Genomic DNA, 24,479 nt, shown 5'->3' with positions numbered 1-24,479 from the left:
AATGTCACACACAAAAAAAAGTATTTTCTGTTTTTCTTACGATACTGAGATCTTTTCTTTGCTAACTGTTACTGAAAACCTCACTCATATGCACTTCACAGAGAAACACACCAACCTGATACGATACACGAGACCAATGCACTTCAAATCGTTCCAGTTTACTCCAGCAAAATATTTTACATATTTATTATAGTATCAAGTGCTGCCCTTCAAATATGCTGAAATTACAGTTACATTTCGTGTCAGAGTTTCGACCAAATAATAATAATACATAATTTGGTTACATATCACAGTTGGCTTTCTGTATTTAATGTATTTACAATTCTTGTAGCATAAAATTAACAAAATTATTATTATTATTTTTAAAGTAATGTGTTATTAAGCAATGTATTTTAATCTCATAACCATTGAATATTGCTTTTATAATATATTTGTTCATGTAGAGTTGACATTAATATCTAAAATCAGAATAGCATATGTGAATTTGTATGTATAAATCCTAGACAAATAAGTTGAAATAAGTGGTAATTTCTCGTTCAAAATTTGACTTTACATAATTAGGATTATAATCGATTTATTACAAATTTTTTATCTTACTGCAAATCGAATATTTGAAACAGATATAGCATACGAGAATTTATATTCTAATTTACTGTATTTAATAGAAGTACAATAATTCATTATTTAATTTATTAATAGATCAGAAAAAAATTATAAATATTGGCAAACTCAATATAATTTTTAATAATATCACAATTAATCTTAATTATGTTTATTCATTTTATATCAAATACTGAGAATCAATTTTATTACAATAAACTACATGTATTTTAAATAACTTCCATACTAGGGGAGAATTATTTCAAGTATATACTGTATAAATTATTGTAATTATTTATATATTTGTTATGCAAATAGTATTTTATTCGGGAAAAAAGTTTTATTAAAACCAAAACTTTTCAAAACGACTATATTTTGCCAGACAAATAAAGACTGTTTTATAGTGGTAATTCTGATTATGTATTTAATACTGTTGTAAAGGAGAAAAAAACAAGTGAATTCATTTTCTTTTATATTTGGATTAACTCTTTACTAAATTTTTAAATACATGCTATAATTAAACAGAGCAACGATGGATATTGCAAAGTTAAACTCTGTAGTCAGAGAGGCTATGATCGCTCCTAGAAAAAAAAAAATATTGCGAAGGCAAACTTTCTAGAATGCGGATCATATCATGCGTGTAATACCAGATATTTTTGATCATTCATATGGTTTACCCATATTCAACACTTCGTATCGTCTCCCTTAAGTTGACTTGCTGGCTAAGGTTCTTCAACAAGGTGGAAAAACGGATATAACATTGCAAAAATAGTACCAAATTTGATCATTTAACACCACAGTCAAGCTTCTTTCGATATTTGTATACTATATCACTTGCGCATTTACAATTTTCAGTTCATAAACTTTTCTTTCCAAATCATCATTCTAATATTAGTTACTTATAAACAGACTTCAATGATTTTTTTTTGCTTTATACATTTACTTTGGTATTAATGGTACAGCGGGGGACACTTCTAAATGGTACACCTTAGCCGTAAATCTCCATATGGCTGTACCATTTAGAAGTGTCCCCCGCTGTACATGTTTATGATGACAATAGCTTGAATTTATAACTTGACAGACACATAATTAAATTGAATAATTACAGACATACATGTGTATATATATATTTATACGTTATATCGATACGTACAGTTAATTAAGAAGTAGGCATACAATGTGAAAAGAATCCTTTACCTACATTTTTAAAATAATTTGTTATATATATATATGTATAGATTGCCTAAAAACTGATCGTCTACATATTATAAATATATTTATATATATATACATACATAAAAAATTAAAGTATTTTAAGAAAGCCTTATTACAAAGACTCATACAACAGCTTAAAAATTATTAAGAGCTAGCTAATTCTTTCCCTTTTAGTGGAAAAGAATATGTTTACATATTGTATGAGGGAGTACTTTTCCTTCCTTATTAATAGTATGCAAACGAATCTTAAGGAAAAAAGCGAATGTAAAATTATCATCATAGTACAAATTATACATACATATCTGAGCAAAACAAACTAAAAATCAGTCTTCAAAGATATTGACCACGTATAAATACAAAGCAACATTCCCAGACATTTTAAAATGGTACATAAGAAAGGGCATAAAGTTATTTAATATTTATTGGAGAGAAAAGTCGATACAAGCAAAAAATATCCGGTTTGTAGAAATCTTTCGCCAACAAAAACTTTTTATAATTATATTAGTCCACTAAAAAGCATATAAATTTTCGAAAGTTTTTGTTCAGTTTCCAGAAAGAAATTGCCATATTGATGTAACACACTCTTTTATATCGCTCAATGACAAGTTGTTACATTAATCGAAATATTCTTACCCAATAGAAGAGTACAATCTCATAATAATTACACAATTCAAATTTATGCGAAGTTCTTAGATTTGATTTTTTCTTATTTCAATAATAAACGTAATCGAAAATTTGTGAGAGTTTGTGATTTCATCTAAATTTACATAATCATGTTTACAAAATATTAAATATTTAAATTCTTGTACTGTATTCATTACTGTTTTTTTTTTTTTTAAAGGTATTTTGAATATCATATTTTACCAAGTAGGTATATAATCATTTATTTAGAAAAAAATTTAAAGTAATGTAAGAAAAAAAAAGAGATCAAATGATTCAGCACCATGCATATAGGTAACTAAATTATTACGAACAAAATCAGGGTGGGAGATATGGTCAGATACAGTGTCCTAGTGTATCACTATTTTTTTCAATCTATAAAATACGAAATTGAACTTCTAAACTTTGCCGTTAATACTTTCCGTAATACATGTCGTGGAATCAATTCCATTCTCGTGAGTTCCGTTAGTGGATGCGTTAGCGTTGAGATCACCGTTCCAATTATTTTCAGTTCCAACCATAGGCATCATGGAAGCAGTTTTGAAATTCAGATCTTCCAAATCTTGTTGAAGCTTCGTCAATGCGGGACACTGAAGGATTATACCTTGCACACTGTGTAAAACCTACAATTACGGAAAATATTCAAATGAAGTCAAGTGGTTATGGGAAGCAAATAATAACAACGTTTAAACTATAATTTATATGAAACTATGTAATAAACATGACTCACAACCTCTTAGTACTCTACTTCTCTCATAGGCTAAAGCAGGGATGCAAATAACCACTCGCCTGGGGCGAGTGGTTCATCGATACAGGCGAGTATTTACTACCATACCGAAGGTAAGTAAATGATTTCTATTGTGAAATGTGGGCTAGTAGCTTTTTTAATTGGGCTAGTAAAATTTTATTGCTTATTTGCATCCCTGAACTAAAGTATTCAAACAGACATTTGGCACCTAAATATAAACTCTAAGGTATTTGGTCCTCAAAATTCTTAAAGATCGTTGACAAAATTATGATAGTTGTTGAATTTTCACTGACAATTGCCAGCATTTTCAAGACAGGTAAGGGACAGTATTTTGGTAGGGATTAATTAAATCTTTATATTCTTCTACATTACATATCCAAACCAAAAATACTATTCCTTACTTAAGTTTAGAAAATGCTGATAGCTGTTAGCGAAAATTTGAAGGTTAATATTATTTTTGAACAATTTTTAAGAATTTGGAGGAACAAAAGTTAGTACCTTTGAGTTTATTGATAAAATAGCTATTGAAGTTGTTCACATTACAATCTGACATTTCGTTTTCCGATGTCACATGATCATGAGATTATAATATTGTTATTGGCAGTAACTATTTGCATTTCCATTTTTCTTTTCATTTTCTGTAGCCTAAGAAACAGGATAGAAATCTATTGTATAGTATTTAAATAAATATAAACATACATCTGAACAAATTGAAGTTCATGTTTATCTAAGATATTCCACCCAACTGCAATCAATCATGCTCGATGTGATGGCCAGTGTTATTGACTATTGCACGACATCGCACTTTCCGCTGCAGCAGACGTCGCTGTAGCTGTAGTATGAGTATATTCAATCCTGCTTGCAGGATTTCTAGAGACATTTACCATGCGAAACCAACCCGACGTGATGAAAGGCGCCGTCGTTGAGAAGTCCAAAAGCATCTGGACTCTTAATGGGAATATCTTTGAACGTCATAGTATGGATTCCAGTTGCAATTGCCATGAGTTGGAGAGCAGCGATATTTTGACTGTGTGATTTGAAGCTTTGTTCTGGTGAAGTTCCAGATGATCGGTGTCGTCGTCAACACACAAAATGCTGGCATTTTTTTCCGTGTTAACTTGGGATAGCATATCTTTTTGGCAATAAGCAGCATTTTGTGTGCATTTTGATCATTTTTCGGCCTTCTAAATCTTGAGCTTTCCTCTGTATAAAACTTACAAAGGGGGTAAGTTGTGCCCTGAAGCCATATAAACTTCGATGAATAAGGTAAGAACATTTTTATCTATTTGTAGACTGCACATGTTAAAGTTGAGTACATAGAAATATTGACAAAAAAGTCCCCCCCTTTTTTTTTAATATAAAGACATTTCATGAATACTTGCAACATTTAAAATATGAGGTACTGAGGTACGCACAGTGGTGTCATTCAAGTAATTTAACAACCGGTTCTAGGTTTAGTATACTAAGTTGACTTAGTAATAATATCCATATATTTTTGTTTTAATACTTTGGCCTGTGTATGTAGATTTGTATCGGTTTGCGTCAGCGCAACTTAGAATTTGCGCTTCTGACAGGAAACTAATCACATGTTCAGGAACGAACTGCGTTTGTATATCAGCAGAATTAAGTTTCCATTGATGAGGCGTTGTAGAAATATATATTATATATTTTATATATATATATATCAGTGGCGGATCCAGGATATGATAAAGGGTGGGGCTAAACCATAGTTTGCCGCTTTATCCAGTGTAAAGCAGGATTGAAACCCATTTTATCCACTGTATACGTGAACATAAAGCCCCCCTTGTATCCCTATATATCATTAGATTCTCAGAAATGGTACAAGAGAATTTTTAAAAATTCCGTAAGTACTGGATCGAGAGAGGTGGAGACAATTTTACAATCGGTTCTGGAAATCTGAAATTTTAACAACCCGTTTGGGCAAACCGGTTGAATGACATCACTGGGTGCATATATTTGTATATCGAATCTACACTTACCTCCAATGCATTATCAATTGCTTCATATTGTTTCCTAACTTGTGCTGTTGCTTGATGCCAATTATCCGTCAGAAGCTTCTTTGACAAAGCAAACTTCTGAGCGATTTCTGTCAGCTGTTGTTCCTTTTCGCTTAGTCTTTCCTTCAGAACTGGTACCTGCGAAAATGGGATACTTAAATATCCAATAATATAATAAAAATACAGTTTCAAGCAAAATGCTTTGTTCTCAAAAATATTTCTTACAATATCACTAAAAAATTACAACAGAATCAAGTCCTTACTTCTCGCATCAATTTGTTTTATTTGATAGTCTGTAAGAATATTGTATCTCATTTGTTGAAACAGATCAATATGCGAATTATCATATAGGATAAATAAATTATTCTGCTTTGCATGTATATAATTCATTCCTTCTTTTATTAATCCATTTTTGTACATAATAGGTCAGAGACCAATACATAGGAATTGTCATATAAGTTTGAATATTATGAGTTTGACTATTATTAATGTTACGTTCATTTCAAATAACATCACCATTTAAATATTCGTTTACATCATGATATCTTTTGTTACAGAACATCGTATAAACTTTTTTTTTGAGTTCTGCTATGGCTTAAATTATGTTTTAAGTAAGTCGGCAATTTAACGTATTATTTAGTGGACATCGGAGAGAGTTCTTTCTTTTTTTTTTTAAGCATAGTTTTGATATAATGTGTATATGTTGTTCTTTTGTCGCATATTATATAAATATAGCTTTCTATTAATGCGACTAAAAAGGCTTTTTATTTAACAAATATAATAATTTTGTATATCACCCATAGGCCAAAGTCAGTACCACTATGATGCGAAGTTTCACAGAAAATTATTCCGAAACTTAATAAGGATTGGAACTTAGCAGATTCCTCACATGAGCAAAATTTTCACCTTGAAAATATGATATAAATGGAACTGAGTGAAATTAACCGTAACGTTATGACATAACCCTCCAAAGGAGAAAAACAGAAAAAAAAATCTATATCCACTAATTCTTCAACCAACATTGTAAAGAATATGCACAAAAAAACATATTTGTGTAACACTGTAGTATGAAGTACTCATTTGCTAGATACTGTGATGAACATTATTACTGTAAAGTTTAGTCAAATAAAACGCGGCGACTTCCTTGCCCTATTTCTACCAGAATCCTTATTGTTACGTGTCCCGGAAAAACTTTACAGACTCCTAGATATACGCAGTAAGAAAGTATAAGCACGACTATACCAATAATACGGAATTAAAAGTTATAAACAGTATAAAATTTCTCTCATTAAACTCTCCATTTTGAGTGAATATGGAGGGAGGCTAGGAAGTAAAGGTGAAGGCTTATCTTTATCTTGACATTAATGCACCAGCCAAGGTCTTATTTTTCTATCTTTACCCCAACAAAACGTTTATTTTTATAGTACGTTGAACCTTGGATTATTTAAATAATATACAGAAAGAAACATAGGTAAAAGCATTTTTCTGGATACATGTGACACTTTGATATTACTAAAAGCTGTGAAATTTAATGGATCTTCTGAATTACATTTCTTTTATCCTACCCATTCCACAAAAATGTATTAATTTGAATGCTGAATAAGTTGTATTTTAAAATAGTTCCATTATTTGATAAAATGTTCGATACTCTCACTTCATTACTGAAAAAGTATATGTTAAAACATAATATACTAAATATACCTAGGTAAATATCATGATTATTTTTAAGCTTATCTCAATAAAACCTCGAATTTAAAAGTGAAAGTAAGGCAAAAATTTCACAAACACGTTTTTTTTTTTTTTTTTTTTTTTTTTTTTTTTTTTTTTTTTTTTTTTAAATATCAACTACCATGACTTAACTTACTCTAGTATAAACTTGCAATATATGCGTCTTCGACATGAGGCACGTAGTTCGATTCCCGGCAAGTGCTCATGTGATTCAGATCCCACGTTTAACTGTAGGTCCACGTCTCATGTTGCGTTGGTGCTGAATGAGACGATAAACTCTAATCCAATCACCGAACTTACAATTTACACACTATATTCTCTAAACCAGTGCTATTCAACCGGGGTTACGTAATCCTAAAATAAGCATTTTTCCAATATTTATTGAATGATCATAGTTGAAAAGAAAAATTTGAAATTTCCCATGTTAATTTTTCGGATGTGCAGTTTATCCCTTTGTAAATAATCTTTTGATTGGCACTGATAGTACTTTTATTGGGTCTCTTTGTCTCCTTTTTAATCAATAGAACATGTGTATTAAATTTAATATGTTAATTTCGATTTAATTTATTTTAAACAGCTTCAGGGGTACACAATTGGATGTCGAACTGTACCTAGGGATACGCGAGAAAAAAAGTTGAATAGCACTGCTCTAAACTATAAAGCAATAGAAGCTATATTAACTAGAAATAGAACGAATTCTTTTGATTTAATTTGATTTTGAGTTTAACATCCCGATCAGCAGCAATGCTATACGAGACTTGGACCTACAGCTTAACGTAGATTAGAACCACATGAAGTCCCGTCGGGAATCAAATCCGGGTCTCACACGTCAAAGGCTCGTACGCTGATCGCTTAGCCACGGGAAATCTCTAAGAGAATTCTGTTCATTCTAAGTATATGCTTACCTCATTACGCACCGACACCATTCTTGACAAAACATCAATAGATGGCACTACATTCGTTTCCTGCCACTGCCTTAAAACAGTTTCTGCCTCTTCATCACGACTTCGAAGTTCGAGTTCTGCCTTTTGACACAAAGCTGTCAGATTCTGGACATCCTGCGATAGTCGCTGTAATGGTATCAATAGATGAGAATGAAGGAACAGTTTACTTTCAGACATAAAAACTACCGCAAAGATGCCTCAATTAAAAAAGAAAAGTCACTTTACATGTGAAAGCAAAACATAAGTAAAAGTAATATGTAGCATGCAAATTATGTATGGTATAATTTTTTTTGCTTATAATTAATATCTATTGATATGCTGATTATGAATTCTTACAACCACTAGCAAAAGTGATATCAACTTATAGAATTTGTTGTTTCAAAACCGTTATTTTGCAGAAACAGTCATTTTGCAAAACAGTTATTTCAGAAAATCTGTTGAACTTGGGGAAAACCAATATTATTTTCAAGTTGCTGATATATTTATTGAAACTGAAGACGAAGAAATCAGCTGAATACTGTGAAAGATGGAAGCTTTACAGTTGCAGCAAGTGATCTACCAATAATGGCAGAATATCTACGATGATGATGATATGTTTATTCAGGCAATTGTCTCCGCTCTGAAGTTATTGACAAAGCACGTTGCACATGAAAATTCACTTTCGTTGGTGACTGTTCAATTAATGGTTTTGAATTATTGTTATAAGACTATAAATATATATTTATATTTATATTTACGTAATATATTTAATTATAATTATAAATGATTATGAATATATAATTATAAATATATAATTGAACTACTTTTTGCGTTTACCGCAAATTATTATTTTTAAAAGCTCCCCACTCTTTACTATTATTAGAATCACGTAACTGGGACTTATACGCTTGTAATGTTAGTACGTCCGTTACTCCACAAGGTAACTTTTGAATGAAAGCATTTTTTAAAAAATTCATTTCTTGCAACACATAGCTAGAGCGAATATCTCGGCCAAGTTCGTTACTGGAGTAAATGCGTTAAGGTCTTCACAGGTAACGATGACTTTAAATGTAGTTATCCATGTTCCATTTTTTACTATTGAAACAAAAGTAGTAGAAGTTACATTTCTTGCCGTTAGGTGGCAGCAAACATCCTCCAGCGGTTGACATCTACTGGACGAAATGGAACTTCAAATATGTGATCACTTTTACTGTGTATCAAAGTTTATTATTATTATTATTATTATTATTATTATTATTATTATTATTATTATTATTATTATTATTATTATTATTATTATTATTATCGTATACAAGGGTTACAATACTAGGTATCTTCTTTTCTTCTCTTAGTTTGAAGCGACAAAGCATTTTTTTTTTTTTACCAATTTGACTTCCCTCACGAACCGTGTCTCTTCATAGATACAAGTTTTGCAAAACAGTTTAGGCTTAAAAAAAGCAAAAACCCTCTTATAATTACTTATGCTCATTTGTTCTAAAGTCAAATTCATTCTCATGTTGGATAACGACGATATCAGGATGTCTACTAAATGTTTGTTTTTAAATTCCAGATTTATTCAAATCTATTTATATTATTTTCCAGGTCTAGATTTTTTAAAGAAAAGTTGTTATTGTTAATAAGCCTTACCCGAAGGCCAATTGAGAAAAATGTTTTGTAACTAACAAAGGCAAGCAGAGTTCTCACCTTTAACTACCAGGTGTCTCATATCCCTTGGTAGTAGTAACGCTTTTACATTTTGTTTTACTATATAAGGAAATTATAAAAAATATATATATATTAATTTAAATTCTAAACATAGTTAATTGATACTATTACATGTTGCTGTATATTTTTCTTAAATGGAGAATGTCTATTTTATTTTATATTTACAAAATTAACTCATACAAGGGATCATAAAATCAACTGACAAATCATAAATACATTTGAATCAAAATGAGAAAAGGGCTTCCTATACTACATGGGATGTATACGTATAATAATAATAATAATAATAATAATAATAATAATAATAATAATAATAATAATAATAATAATAATAATAATAATAATAATAAAAACATGCTTCGAACTGTTAAAAAGGATAGAACTTTCAACTGTGCCTATGAAAACTCTACCGCAGGAAAGACTAAAGAAACGAGGAAAAAGAAACTTATCCCAAGTAAGTAGAAGTAGTGACACTCACAGCTTGGGTACGCTGTGGTCACCATCCACATACTCACAAAACATAAGCCCGTACAGAAACTGGATATTATGTAGTGAAAATGGTAACTTTGAGGAAATTACAGGTTTCTAATTAATTTCCCAGATTTTGCAGGTAGGAAAATAAATTCCAAGCTAATTGAAGGTTTTTCAGGTCAGTATATGGTATAAGTTGGGGTCTCAGTTCATAGACTGATCAGTGAAATGAAATCAAACGAATTTCTAGTTTAGCGGCCCAGGTTTACATCCTTTACGCTCAAGGAGGCGGATGATTAATAAAAGTGAATTATTGTGAAGTAATTCGTGGAATGAGAATATAGGACCCCGAGAAAACCTATGAATAAGATTTTTGCCACCGCAAACTCACATGACCTGAGGACCTCTCGCATCAGAGGTGAGCGTTCTGCCACTGAGCCATCGTACTTCCAAAACTGCCTAGAAGTCCTCAGTTTAAGAGATAGAAAGAAAAGTAGTGTTGAGTACCTCAACTTCTTCTTGCTGGTGAATGAGTTGTCGCTGCGCTTCTTCTAGTTCTCTGGTTCGCCGCTGTATCTGGAGATGAGCGTCTTGAATCTCACCTCGAAGTCTTGCACCCAGACGCTCCCAATTCCTCAACTCTTCCTGCACTTCCCGCCTGTTCTCTTGCTCACGTCGAACTTGCTCTGCTAGTTGTACTCTATAAAAATAGATAAAATCACACTAATAAGCATGCCTACGATAAGCAAGTCACAATGTCTACTGTAAGCACTTTAAACATGCCCATGCATTTGTACTATTTATGATTGTAAAGTACTGTCCGATCAGACATGCGAGACACTTTGATACTAATGTGCAAGGCAAAAGCAGCGTATTTATTCGGCAAATAGGATGATCAATTCATTTTATAAAAGCCTAAAATTAGGTTTACAAACAACGTAAATTTTAAACAGTGCATTCTACACAATAAAAAAAAATAATAAAATAAAATAAAAAAATAATAAAATAAAAAAATAATAAAATAAAATAAAATAAAAAATAAAAAAGAAAATAAAAAATAAATAAAATAAAATAAAATAAAAAATAAAATAAAATAAAATAAAATAAAATAAAATAAATAAAAAAAATAAAATAAAATAAAAAAATAAAAATAAAATAAAAAATAAAATAAAAAATAAAATAAAAAATAAAATAAAAAAATAAAATAAAATAAAATAAAAAAAAAACATCCTGAGAAAGAAACCTTATTAAATTTCGAATAAGAAGATAAATCTCTGGCAGAATATCATAACCAGATTTTTAACTTACGACACACTTAAAGATCAACGTGACAAATAGCCATCTTTATTCAATGTGCACATTTTTCATTTTCTAATGGTGATGCTTTAAAAACAAATATGACTACAGCATATAAAATGTACACAAGCAAGATAAAGTGCAATTTGAAAACAAGAAAGGACAACTCTACACACCAGAAAAAGTTATTGAGAAAAAGGTGACATTTTCAAATGGTAGACGATATTCTCCGAACTGTTTAAGATAGGTATTGAAACACGCCTCGAAAAGAAAAGTCTATCTCACCTTACCTTTTTTGAATATCGCCCGAAGAAGGCACTGGTGATATCGCTTGCAATTGCCAAATTAATTTTATTCAACAGAGGGGGAAAGTAGTCGATTTTTTTTTTTTTTTTTCCAAAATATTCTCTCTACATACCAGAAGCACTATATACACACACGTTAGGTTTAGTTTTTCAAATTAACACAAGTTAGTTTCACCCCTTGCATATTATTGGACTGCATTTGACGCTTTGTCAATTAGTTATGTCTCGCATCTCTGATCAGACAAGACGTAGCTTCCGAAAGATAGGCCTATATATAGTTAAGTTCATGTATAGATAATATAACTTCTGAGGTTTTTAAAGATTACCTGAAATGAACAAGTCTGCAATGCAGAAATATCAAAGAAAGATTAGTATTATTAGTCCTAGTAAATAATAATAATAATAATAATAATAGTAATAAATTGTTTCATATGCAATGTTAAACAGATAATGAGAAAAATTGTTGACATTTTATGTTTAATATATAAAGTTACTACGTTCAGAAAATGTGAATGTAGAATTAATGTTATAAAGTGTAATAGATACCTTTCATCGTGCAACTCATCAATACAGGTGTCATTCTCCAGTTGAATAATTCTCAACACCTTCAACAACTTCGTCACAAGGTTGTCCACCTCAATAATTTGATCCACTAATGTTGACGTTCCTGAAGGAGTGTAGTCGCCAAGAAGAGAATCACTAGAATCTCCATTAGACACCAAACTGTTGTCTTCTTGACCCTCCGGCACGTCTCGTCCTTCTGCCAACTCCAAATTGTGTCTATTCATAATAGCCTAGAAGCAGATTATTAATGAGTAAAATTTGTTTTTAACTTTAACAAAGGTAAGTCTGGCACATTTTTCTTAAAATTAATAACCACCAACATTTTCTTTGTGTGTCCAGAGAATCTTGATCAGATTTTTTTTTTTTTTTTTTTTTTTTTTAATGTGTTTCGGAAACCAATTCTGTTGCTATCGACTGCCAGACTAACTGAAGAATATAGACTTCACGAAGAATATTACATATTACAGTGAAACCTGTCTTCAGCGGAATCGAGCGGGACCCGCAAAAATTTCCGTTAAAGTCAGGTTTCCGCTTAATGGAGGTAGACCTTTCCTTTAAAAAAAAATGCTTATAACGGACATACTGAGAATATATATAGATGTACGTAACTTGTTCAATTACAGTACTTCTTCCTTCTACGGATTAATACATAAAAAACGTTGTTTATTTTTCCCAGTAGTCAAGCAGGATTTTCTGTATACATTGCTGCTTGGCTGCGGTATAGTTCAGGATACAGAAAAGCTTTCTCTGGAATTTTGATAGTCCCTTGAACTCTTTCCTACTTGTTTTAACGACATGTGATAAGGATATATAATTCCCGCTTTCTTGCGTCAATTCCTATTTTTCAGAACCTTGTTTTATCAGTTTTCCCCTCATTTTTGTCGGCTGCCGCTAGTCGCTACACAAGGGGAACTGAAGTACGCTGACACAAAGAAGACTGACAGCTGACATGCTCCGAAGGACCAGCCGAAACTTGTGGGGGTGAAATCCCGGTGAATATGAGTAGTGGTTGACAAAGGTCAACATTGTCCATAAAGATTTAAGAAAAGAACGAAGAATTTATCGCACACAGTTTAATGTATATGTTAGCCTCTCACATGATGTCTAAAAAAATTTCTTATCCGTGTAGTCTGAAACTCAGAATTTTCCGTTAAAGTTTTATTTTGCTTTCCGTTGTCCGCATAACACAGTTTCCGCTTAATGAAGGGCCTTTTACACTTTTACTCCAAAATTCATGGGACCGTAAAATATTTCCGTTTAAGTCAGTTTTCCGTTTAATAAAAGGTCCGTTGAAGGCAGGTTTTACTGTATTTAACGTGTTTTTTTTTTTTTTAAATCCTAAACAAGTTACTTTTAGTTTTATCTTTGTTTTTATCAATTAGTAGCAGTCAATCTATGGCAAAAGAATAGGTTGACGAAATTATATAGGAAAAACAATGATCCGATTAGAATTCCAAGAGCACATTATAAATATTAGTATAGCGAAATGAAGAATGAAAGGGTAGATAACACTTATTGCGTTTTTCTTAAGAATATAGAAGAGAAGAAGTCTTCCCTCCGGGATTCGAACCCGGAGCCGCTGGCTATACAGTTTCAAGCTCTATTTCGTTTCTGTTATCACCATAAGGCAGTCATTACCAACTATTCAACCTGTGACATAGGAGTCACGATCAGATGAAGTGGAGGAAAAACGCGAAGAGCGAAGGAGGAGTGGAAATGAAACAGAACTACGATTTGTGTATTTGAAAAACTATCTACTACGTCATCGATATTCTTATTAGCCTGTCAGCACTGCCCTTCTTTAATGCGAGGTTTCCTACTTGCTTCTTGTTCTCTGTGTGGTTTTCTGAGAAAGATAGTAATAAACTGTAACGTCACAGAACACACAGTTGGATTCTTGTTCTCTCCGTGTGGTTTTCTGAGAAATGGAGCAACAAATTGTAACGTCACAGAACACAGTTCAAAATGAGTACATTAAGGTCATTAAGGCGATTGCAGCCATCGTTTTTGGGGCATGTTTTCATACTAAATGCTAATCAAACAGAGTGGCCAGGTGTGTGACTGTTTTGATGGTACGTATTGGAGAATGGTTAAATCTTAATGATAGAATTTAGAAAAGTAGACGCGGTTTGGATGTAAAGCGGAGATAGTGTGTGAATTAGGTGACTCCTATTGGGAGATGCGGGGATAAAATGAGGCCCACCAAGACAGAGGATCACACCATACAACATACACATTATACAGACAGTATGTATGACAAGAAAATTATTAAATCAATACACTTACGAACAATAAGTAAATGAACTATATTGCCTGAGATGCCCGCACCTAACCTTTCCGAAGTGTATTTAAGTATAGGAATGACAATATCTTCCATTGTAAAAGTACATTACATAGAAGGACAAAAAGCAGTGAAATTAGACAATATACTAAAACTTTCTATCACTAAACATGGTTTGGGGGGGAAAACAAACATCCCCTGCAGGGATGCTTCAGGTGGGTTCTTTGAGGGAATCAAAATGTGATTGAGGGGGAAAATTCTCCCTACGAGAAGGTAGGAAAACTATGGCTTGAGTTTTGGATGTATCGATTATAAAATTCTGGAATCCTGGATGAGAAGTGTACCTGTTGTATGGATTAACCAAAAGCATGCAACATAGTGTGTTGAAGACACTATAGGAGACGTTTAGGCTGAATAAACTTATAAATAAAAGCGATATACTTACTTTATTTTCTCAAATATCTTCACTAAACCGAATAAAGAATGATTATTAGAGCTTAGTTATGGAACTTGTCCGACGAAGAAATTGTACATTAATAAAGTATGAAGGTCTCAAAATGTATTTAATAAATTGTCGGTCCTGTAAATATGAATTGAGTCATTTCATGCGAATGCGTTTGAATATTGAATTAGAAGTAGCAATTTATTGGATCGATCTATATTACGTCAGATCGTGGGTGGTTTGTAGATTTGAGGAACAAAGGGTCTTGTGCATTTTTCAGTGTGTTGAAAAGTCTTTACGGAATACGAAGGTGTAGGTAACTAATTGCCAAGAGAGTAAGCAAAGCAAAAGGATTCCTTTAATATAAAACAATTCATAACGTTTACAAATAAATAAATAAATAAATAAAAATTTTGTGCGCCAAATACCTGTGAAAGATTTTGAAGCGATTCGCTTCCAACTAATCTTGTGCGTGCCCTTCCAGTTTCATTGTTATTCCCATTCACAGGCTCCTGAGACGTGGACTCGGAGTTTAGTGCTGGCGCCGTTGATGAAGGTGAGATTTTGGGAGTTCCTGACTTTGTCTTATTGCCGGAAAATGGTGACTGCGCAGCAGCGTTGCGAATAGCGCTGATCACAGCAGACACAAATGACGCTCCCTTCTTTGGTGACGGAGTTCGTCTTGGAACTTCAGTGGTTGCAGAAACGACCGGTTTCTTCTCTGGGCTGGCTTCAACGCTGCTGTGTGTGTACGCTTCATTGTGGAATATTACATCCTGCTGAATAAGAAAATATAACAAAAGTATACCTGAAACAATCAAAATATTGCTAAATATTTCTTCAGATCTACTGTCTGAAGAAATTCTAGGCATAAATTGTAAGTATACTTATGTAGAAAATAAAAATACAATCCTCTCTGCCTTATCTGTTAACGAACAGAGGTGTGCAAACTCACAAGCCTGTTGGTCGGTCTGAATAATTGAGTGAGAGTCCTGTAAATGGCTAGCAAGAACGATTACAAGTCCAAGAGAGCGCAGCCCCGAGCTCGAGTGAGTGTGAGTCTATCCTAGCACGAGCCAAATGGAGAATAGTGAGCCAGAGCCCGACTGGATTTTGTTTGCAAAATGACCATCTCTGCTAACGAACTTTCACAACTGAAAACTGTAATTACGAGGCGCATTCAGAAAGCAAGTTTCAAACGTGCCCCAATAGCACAAATGGTTAGAGCGGGACGCGCGCTTGCGCAAGAGTGGAGGAACACGTAGCCATAACCTGGTGCGAGCGCAGTTGTGTGAAGTCAATGGTAAGAGAACTGTGGTATGATAAACACAGCTGTGTGCATATATAATGTCACGCCGAGAGTGAGGTTCGCGCGGTGATCAAGTTTCTCCACTAAAAATTGTCGGCGTCAGAGACCCATCGACTGTTACGTGAAGTGTATGGACCAGACATCAGAAGATGGAGCAGACAATTCACACCAGGCCGCACCAATATGCAAGACGAACACTGTAGCGGCCCTGAAGCGATTTCTGGCTAGATAACGTTTCGACAGTGCAACTGAGTTGCAGACGATTGTGACATCCTGATTCTAGTCCTTTGTGGCAGAATTCATTCACACAGGCATACGTACAAATGCTGGTTCCGCGTTACGAAAAAGGCCTCAACAAGAATGATGCATATGTTGAAAAATGCCTAATGTTACGTATGACTAATTCCACAGGAATAAGATCATTTTCTTCTAATGTTAATCTTTCATCTTACAGTCCATTGGAACTTACCTTCTGGGTGTGCCTAATATTTTGAATGCAAACGTGCAGTCCTACTGGAAAGTATTCTTTTAATTACAAGCACTTCAATGAGGACAATATTGGTCATAGCCACTAACAAGTTCTTGGCGCTACAACACACGAGGGACTTTGGTCGGCCATATTGGATGATATGAAGTCATTACATCTGTTTCTTTGTCGTTATTTTGTCTTGCTTGACAGGTGTTCGCTATCCTTTATTCAAGTAGAATAGCTTCCAACTACGTATTTCACTGTACTTTTCAGACATCGACAATTTTGTTACTTCCACAGGAAATCGTATGGACATGAGACAATGCACATCGAAGGTATGCATATTGTAGAATCTGTTACATGGAAATAAGAACGCTGGACATACGCAAACAATAAAGACTTGGAAGAAAACACAACGAATTACCTTTCTATTTTAGTATTACTCTTATGGATTATAATTAGCTTGATTGATTTTTAATTTATATCAGAACTACCGCAAAGCTAGTGAAGATTGTATTTCTTTAAAGTGAATGTATATCGGGATGCATTAGAAAAGAGGCAAACTATCGAAGAGGACAGAAAAGAGAGAATTAAAAGAAAGAAAAAAGTTTATTATTAAAATATAGAGTAGAAATTGTAATTTCATTGCAACAAGAACAGCATGATAAAATAAATTCTGACCAAAGCATATACTATCTAATAAATAATAGCGTTACAGTTTCGACAACGTATCTTTACTTTCATCAGACACATTACGGAATACAAGTTCTAAGGCTACATACAGCTTATATATCTCAGAATATGGAAGGACGGATCTTAGTGGTTCCTAGGTATGCCCTCCTTTCATATTATGAGATATATAAGCTGTAGTCCTAGAACTTGCATTTTATAATGTGTCTGATGAAAGTAAAGATACTTTGTCGAAACTGTAACGCTATTTATTAGATAGTATATGCTTTGGTCAGAATCTGTCTTTTATTTTATACAAGAAATTTCCAAGCTAGAATGAGTGGCGTTCAAACAGCATAATTTATTAGATTTTACCTGGAAATAATCAGAAAATCATGGAGCAACAAACGAAGAATAAGATATGAAAAAAAAACAAGCCTTGAAAAGCTAAAGCGTGCTCAAAGAACAGATAAAACATGCATAATGGTTAGAATATAATTTAAAGAAATTAACTAGCTATTGTATATACAAGTTTTCTTCTAATTTTTATAGCTATGTGCTTTAGTAATAAAAGTAATTTTAATAAATGCATGAAACAATGAGTATAAATGATCGGAATGCTAAACATGATATGAAACATACCGGCACATGAAGCAGTAACATTTTTTTTTCTATTCCATACATTAGTTTTAATCAATATTATTTTATCATGGTACCTGATCATACGACTACACAATATAAAAATTAGTCCAGATTTAAAAAGATGATTTAAGCGCTTTCCAACATCTATTCAATTCAAAAGTTAGTACCTATAATGAACGTGAATGCATATGAATACATAATTGCTTGTACTGTAAAAACTCGACTCTTAGCTTACACGTACAATGCAAGTAGAAATAAAAATTACTACAATATATATTAAAAAAAGAAACTAAAACAATATGCTCGTTTAATAGTTACTCAATAAATATTTTAGTACCTTCGTCATGAATCCTTTGTGATAGTAGTTAATTACGCAGTAAAACGAGGAAAATTATTATATTGAAAATGTATTATTATTATTATTATTATTATTATTATTATTATTATTATTATTATTATTATTATTATTATTAAACTATCAGTTAAAGAAAGCCTATAAAAAATTAAAAAGTTTGTCACGTATTTTGCACCGATTGTGGGAATGTACACCCATCCACACACAAACACTTTTTAAAATTACTTCTCGAAAATCGATGGACAATTAAAGATCTATACAAAAATGTAATTATGTCGGCTATATAGATGAAAAGATTGTTGGCTATCTGTGGAGGAAAAAAGACTGTTGGTTTTCGCAAGCAAGGTTTGAGTAAAATGTTCGATGCAAAAATAAATGAATAAACGGATGAATGAATAGATATTTCAGTTTAGATATTGGTGTGGCATATAAACACATAGCCGATCGTTTTATTGGGAACGGGTGTGATTTATAAACCTCATTTATGTTTAAGTTATCAAATAAGTAATTCAATACCCAATCATAGACTTGGATAGCTTTTAGGGCGTCCATTTTGTGCGTCTCTATAGAAAGACTTACAGCTTTCCGACATCTATTGGAAACCCTTTAGAGACGGGCGTGATATATAAACATATCATCTGGACGGAGGGGATGGATTTGGATTTATCATATAAACATATAACTGGTCGTACCGTTGAGTACAGATATTGTATATAAACACAGCGTCTACACGCAAAGGATGGTTGTGGTTTATAAGTTTCATTTATATTTAATTTGGCAAATAAATAATTCAATATCTAATCATATATTGGATGGCTTTTGGGGCGTCCCTTTTTTACGTCTCTGAAGAAAGATTGATAGTCGTCCCTCAAGGGTTACTGTCCTCTTTCAACAACTACCAGGATATATGAGAGGCGGGAACCTACATCTCATTCTGTGTGTGGGAAACACATCAACTTCCTTCTACATCATAGTTCTATGCAAGTTTTCTTAGTTAAGTTATTTTTTCCGTTTAAATAATTGGTGCAATTATTAAGAAGAAGAAGAAGTAGTAGTAGAAGAAGAAGAAGAAGTAGTAGTAGAAGAAGAAGAAGAAGTAGTAGTAGTAGAAGAAGAAGAAGTAGTAGTAGTAGAAGAAGAAGAAGAAGTAGTAGTAGTAGTAGAAGAAGAAGAAGAAGAAGAAGAAGTAGTAGTAGAAGAAGAAGTAGTAGTAGTAGTAGAAGAAGAAGTAGTAGTAGTAGTAGAAGAAGAAGTAGTAGTAGAAGAAGAAGTAGTAGTAGAAGAAGAAGTAGTAGTAGTAGAAGAAGAAGAAGAAGTAGTAGTAGAAGAAGAAGAAGTAGTAGTAGAAGAAGAAGAAGTAGAAGAAGAAGAAGTAGAAGAAGAAGTAGTAGAAGAAGAAGAAGAAGAAGAAGTAGAAGTAGAAGAAGAAGTAGAAGTAGAAGTAGTAGTAGTAGTAGTAGTAGTAGTAGTAGTAGTAGTAGTAGTAGTAGAAGAAGATAAGTAATAGAATTTCGTATCTAAGATTAATTCTCGGTTTGCTCCAACTAAGCATTAGTGAAGTTCACGTATTTCAAAGTTCAATCAGATACACAAAATCTACTTTTAATTTTAACCTAACCTCGTTACTTTCCGTTCTTTGCCTTTGAAGTAGTAAATCACTCAAGATTGAATTATGCGCACTTTCTTAATTGAAATTAACAAAGATCCTTCTAGTATTTTCGTAAAAAAAACTTTATCCAATGGACTGATTTGAGTAATTTTCTGTAAATAAAATGTTATTTTTTTAAAAAAAAGAACCAAACATTCATGAAAATATTTGAAAGTAATTTAGGAAATCTGATACAAATTATACATAGTAGAGAGTAATACAGTATATTAATACAATCTATTTTTCTAATAGGAAAGCGCTTAAATGTTTCATGCTACAAATTCAAATATATAATATTTTAGAAATGCTAAACAGTAAAATGCATAAGTAAATTTATAATATGTTCAAGCACCAGTTTGTTCTCAACACAAACAACTCTACTTAAGAGCTCTGCCTACTCTGCATGGGTAACACGTTAATTGATTGGAAACAATAAAATATTTAGGAACATTCAGATGCTATAGTAGATAAAATTAATATTAAAATGAAGACATTAAATGCTTCTATTTTGGGTTACTATCCATAAATCTATTATACGAATATCTAGAATAGAAAATTTAAAAACAGGAAATTTGACACGAATCACTACTTTATTTTATCATATCTATTCTGGATACAAATCTGTATAACTTTACCGAACTCCTTTAATCATATTCCATTCCTACCAAAACTTGCCGTAACTAAATTATTTTCAAACCTCTACTCAGCAATTACTGATGACAAACATTAATTTTACATAAAACGGTAGAAATATTTACAAAAACTAATCCTTTAACTTTTATTGTGATATTGTTTTAAAATTCTCGCAGAAAAATATAAATGACCAACTATCTCTGTTTACATAGAAGGGTTTTGCCTCAGTCTCGCGACCTGGGCAAATTCTCTCTGCAATGCCTGAGGTCCCAGTTATATTCACAGTGTGTAAAGGAAATATAACACTCATTGTAGTAATAGAAATGTGGTTTCTCATTCTTATGTTTGTTTAGTCAGTCTTATCACAAAGAAACAAATTAATTACTCTTTTTTGTAAGAGAAGGCAAAATTACAGGAAAATTCAATATTTCCGATATTCCAATCTTAAATGCTTTTTAATGTCTAGCAAGTTTTGATGTGCTTTTGTTGTAATACGTTAATAGCATGTACTTATGCCGTATGTACACTACATTTTTTTTAAAAGAATATATCGCGGGTTTGCTTTGTAAGAAGTTGGTCACTTATTCTACTGTTTGCATGTATTGTTTGACTTAAGTAGTACGACTGATGTGTTTTTCCTCAGAATGAAGGATTGGCAATTGAGTACCAGGCTTGGATAAGATGTAATGACAATACTCCTATAATTCTTACATGATTTTAGTAGCAGAGTAAATACCAGTTAAAACTGCTTTAGTGTAACCCACCGTCATATCTACCTTCTGCAACATTTGCGGAAGGTATTGCACACAGTCAGCACCACCACCGTTCTACATGTTTCACAAGGACCGCCCCAGGTACCGACAATGGCTTCTCTTGTGTCGTAACACTTCCATTTTGGTTGAAGGATTGTAGTTGGTATATCCGGCAAGGGTACCTCTAATTAATAGTTACGCAGGAAATATTGCACAACCCTACACATTTGTCATGCAAGGTGGATGGCTGTCATTGTCAACAAGTGGACGTCGCTTCCATCTCTGTGCGGGGTAAAGCTACCCGTGACGTACAAAATAACGCAGGATCACCCTATGGATGTCGTATGGTACATGAACATTACCTTCAAACTTTCCAAAGAAGCAATGACTTTGGATGAGGGAAGCCAAGATGTTTTCAGTTATTGCACTGCTGCTTCAAGTGTGGTTCATAGAGCGAATCGAGAATTTTGTCCATAGTGACGATCCATCCAAAGATGTCCCCTTCCCTCTCCCAGTAGTGGGACAATCCCTGTGCAATTGTACAACATTGTTCTTTTCACAACTTGGTGATGGATGGGTTACCTAGCTCAGTGCAGTTTTGCAAACCCCAAAAACACTGTACAGGATGTGAAGAACCGTATTGTGACATACATCTACTTTTTCGGTTAACTTCCGCGCGCAGTTCATCAGCGATCCACCTCCAGCAAAGTAAGAAAGTAGCTGAATTCTATGGTTTGAACAGCATCTCTGAGTACTCGAAACAACGCCACTCACTGTTCGGCACGGCAACGCTTCTTCACATGATTTAGGCAGTCTCTGAACCCCCCGACTAAGTGCTACTTCAATTTTGATCGATGCACATTGTTCCACTTTCGTAAACGTCTCATTAGGGCTCTTGAACTCTTGTTAGGGCGCTCGAAATCTTCGCGTCTGCTTCACGACACTGCAATATTTGACTGAGAAAGTCATTGCTTATCTAATCTTCCGTTATTATGTACCGAATACGTATGGTTATCTGACTCGTGCATCTCTCGTAAAAATAGTGTTGCCACCACGTTTTATCCAGCCTATGTATAAATACTTGTGTCTTAAGACACAGGTATAGAAAAAAATACGATGGAATTGCTATTTATATTATTTCTCACTAACAAATATCTTTCATGAAATTTCGCACTGAAATTAAATCATGTTCCAAGTGAAATTTTGGATCTTTTTTTTTTTTTTCTTTTCGTTTAATACAATTTTAAGAAGTTAGGTAAAATAAATAAATATGCCAAACATCTTTATAAATACTTCATTCTGTATATAGATGGGCTACATATTTTCTATAATCCCGCCACAATAATGTTACTACCGGCTACGTCAATTCAGGTTTCCTGTAGAAAAAGCGCACAAATGAAAATACGTGAATTAACATAGCCAATCGTCAGTAATTTATTGCTATATGAAATCATGCGAAGCTACGTATACTATTCACTTTTGCAACATGACACTTTCAAGTTGTTCTATATTTTTTGACTATCTTTACAAACGCATATGCATAATTTATCTATCTATCTATTTATATATATATATATATATATATATATATATATATATATATATATATATATATATATATATATAGCTAAAATATGATCCTCTGCTACTATAAAATATCATTAACGAAGTGCCATTATTGAATCTATCTTACTACTAGCTAATTTTATTTAGTATTGTAAATATATATATAAAGAATATAAGTATTTGTAAACATTACATACAAAGAAATGAAGGGAGAAGCACGTGTATCAGCTTTATTGTTTCTTGAATTGTGCATGCACAGAATGCGTGTTTCAGCATCTGAATAGCATCACTTTGCTTTGGATATACTTTGTTTCTTCAGTTTATCGGAAATTAATATATAAAGTTATCAAATAAACATACTTAAAGAGAGTTCATGATTATGATGATGATGAGAAGTGAAATTCTATAAAGCGAAACCTATTCAACCTATGTACGTGAACAATGGAAAAGATGTTTTCACAAACCAAATTTTTAAAATTTATTTCTCGAGGTTTTCGAAATTTTTTGTGGTAATAATTTGGTCTAGTCTCAACTTTGCCTGACTAGATGAGAAGTGTTGTTCTGCAATACTCTATTAGTGATTCGTAATAAAATTACATTTTACAGAGATTTTAAAGTTATAAACTTCCATTTAGTATGCGCATAAAATAATTAATAAGCAATTGTGAAGTACTTAAAATTATATAAATTAACGATGTATCATTACTCTTCATTTTATATATTACATACAGGGTGTTCTAAAAAAATGGCGCCCACGGACCACTATTCTACAAGTCAAAATAAATCAAGAGAAGAGAATCGCACTATGTGGTAATGTCGCAGATAAAGAACCATAGATTAGATCTACCAATCCATCAAATAGTTACATCAATTCTTGCCAGATGACAGTTAAAGTCAATAGACGTTGACACTAGCACCATCTATTAGTGTAACAATCTATGTAACTGTTTGATGGATTTGTAGAGCAGTGTTAATGGTTCCAAGTTAATATGCGATGTTGCCACAGTGAAATGTTGATTCCCCATAGCGGCTGAAGAAGACCCCTTTATTTTGACGTGTAGAATAGTGTTCTGCGGGCACCATACATTACGTCTGTGGTTTGGGTCTAAAAGGACCAATGTCACTTTTTGGCGAAAATGAGATTTTCAGTAATTTGAATGTCTCTAAATGTGTATTTTTCTGTAAGAAGGGCATGAATAGTTTTAGAAAATTTTCCAAATAATGTTATAGGCCCTTGCTGAGGAAGTATATATAATCTTGTGTAATTATCTTTCAGAATCGAAAACTACGCTTTTCTTTTGCTAATTAGATTAGGGTCATTGAAACAAAAGTTATCAAAAATTTAATTTTGACGCACTTTGGTTATAGAACCTGTGTTGAGATTGATGAAAATGGCTGTCACATGAGATTGACATGTGCACAAAATTTGATAAAAATCAGTTTGGTAGAAGCGAACGTAA

General features: G+C 32.7%; 1 protein-coding gene across 1 annotated transcript in view; it reads right to left on the bottom strand.

Annotated features, from left to right (window-relative positions):
* Window positions 1-528: 528 nt before the first annotated feature.
* corn (microtubule-binding protein cornetto) overlaps window positions 529-24,479 on the bottom strand; it is a gene marked incomplete in the record, with an annotated part of 206,990 nt that continues 183,039 nt past the window's right edge. The window contains 6 exon segments of the mRNA XM_081770780.1: window positions 529-3,098; window positions 5,224-5,379; window positions 7,875-8,039; window positions 10,596-10,788; window positions 12,236-12,483; window positions 15,405-15,752. Of these exon segments, the coding sequence (XP_081626906.1) occupies window positions 2,874-3,098; window positions 5,224-5,379; window positions 7,875-8,039; window positions 10,596-10,788; window positions 12,236-12,483; window positions 15,405-15,752 (1,335 nt within the window).

This window comes from Thermobia domestica, chromosome 9 (assembly GCF_964235325.1).
Source record: "Thermobia domestica chromosome 9, izTheDome1.hap1.1, whole genome shotgun sequence".
Classification (NCBI taxonomy): Eukaryota; Metazoa; Arthropoda; class Insecta; order Zygentoma; family Lepismatidae; genus Thermobia; species Thermobia domestica.
The sequence above is the reverse complement of the archived record's forward strand: the minus strand, read 5'-3'. Positions and strand labels throughout refer to the sequence as shown.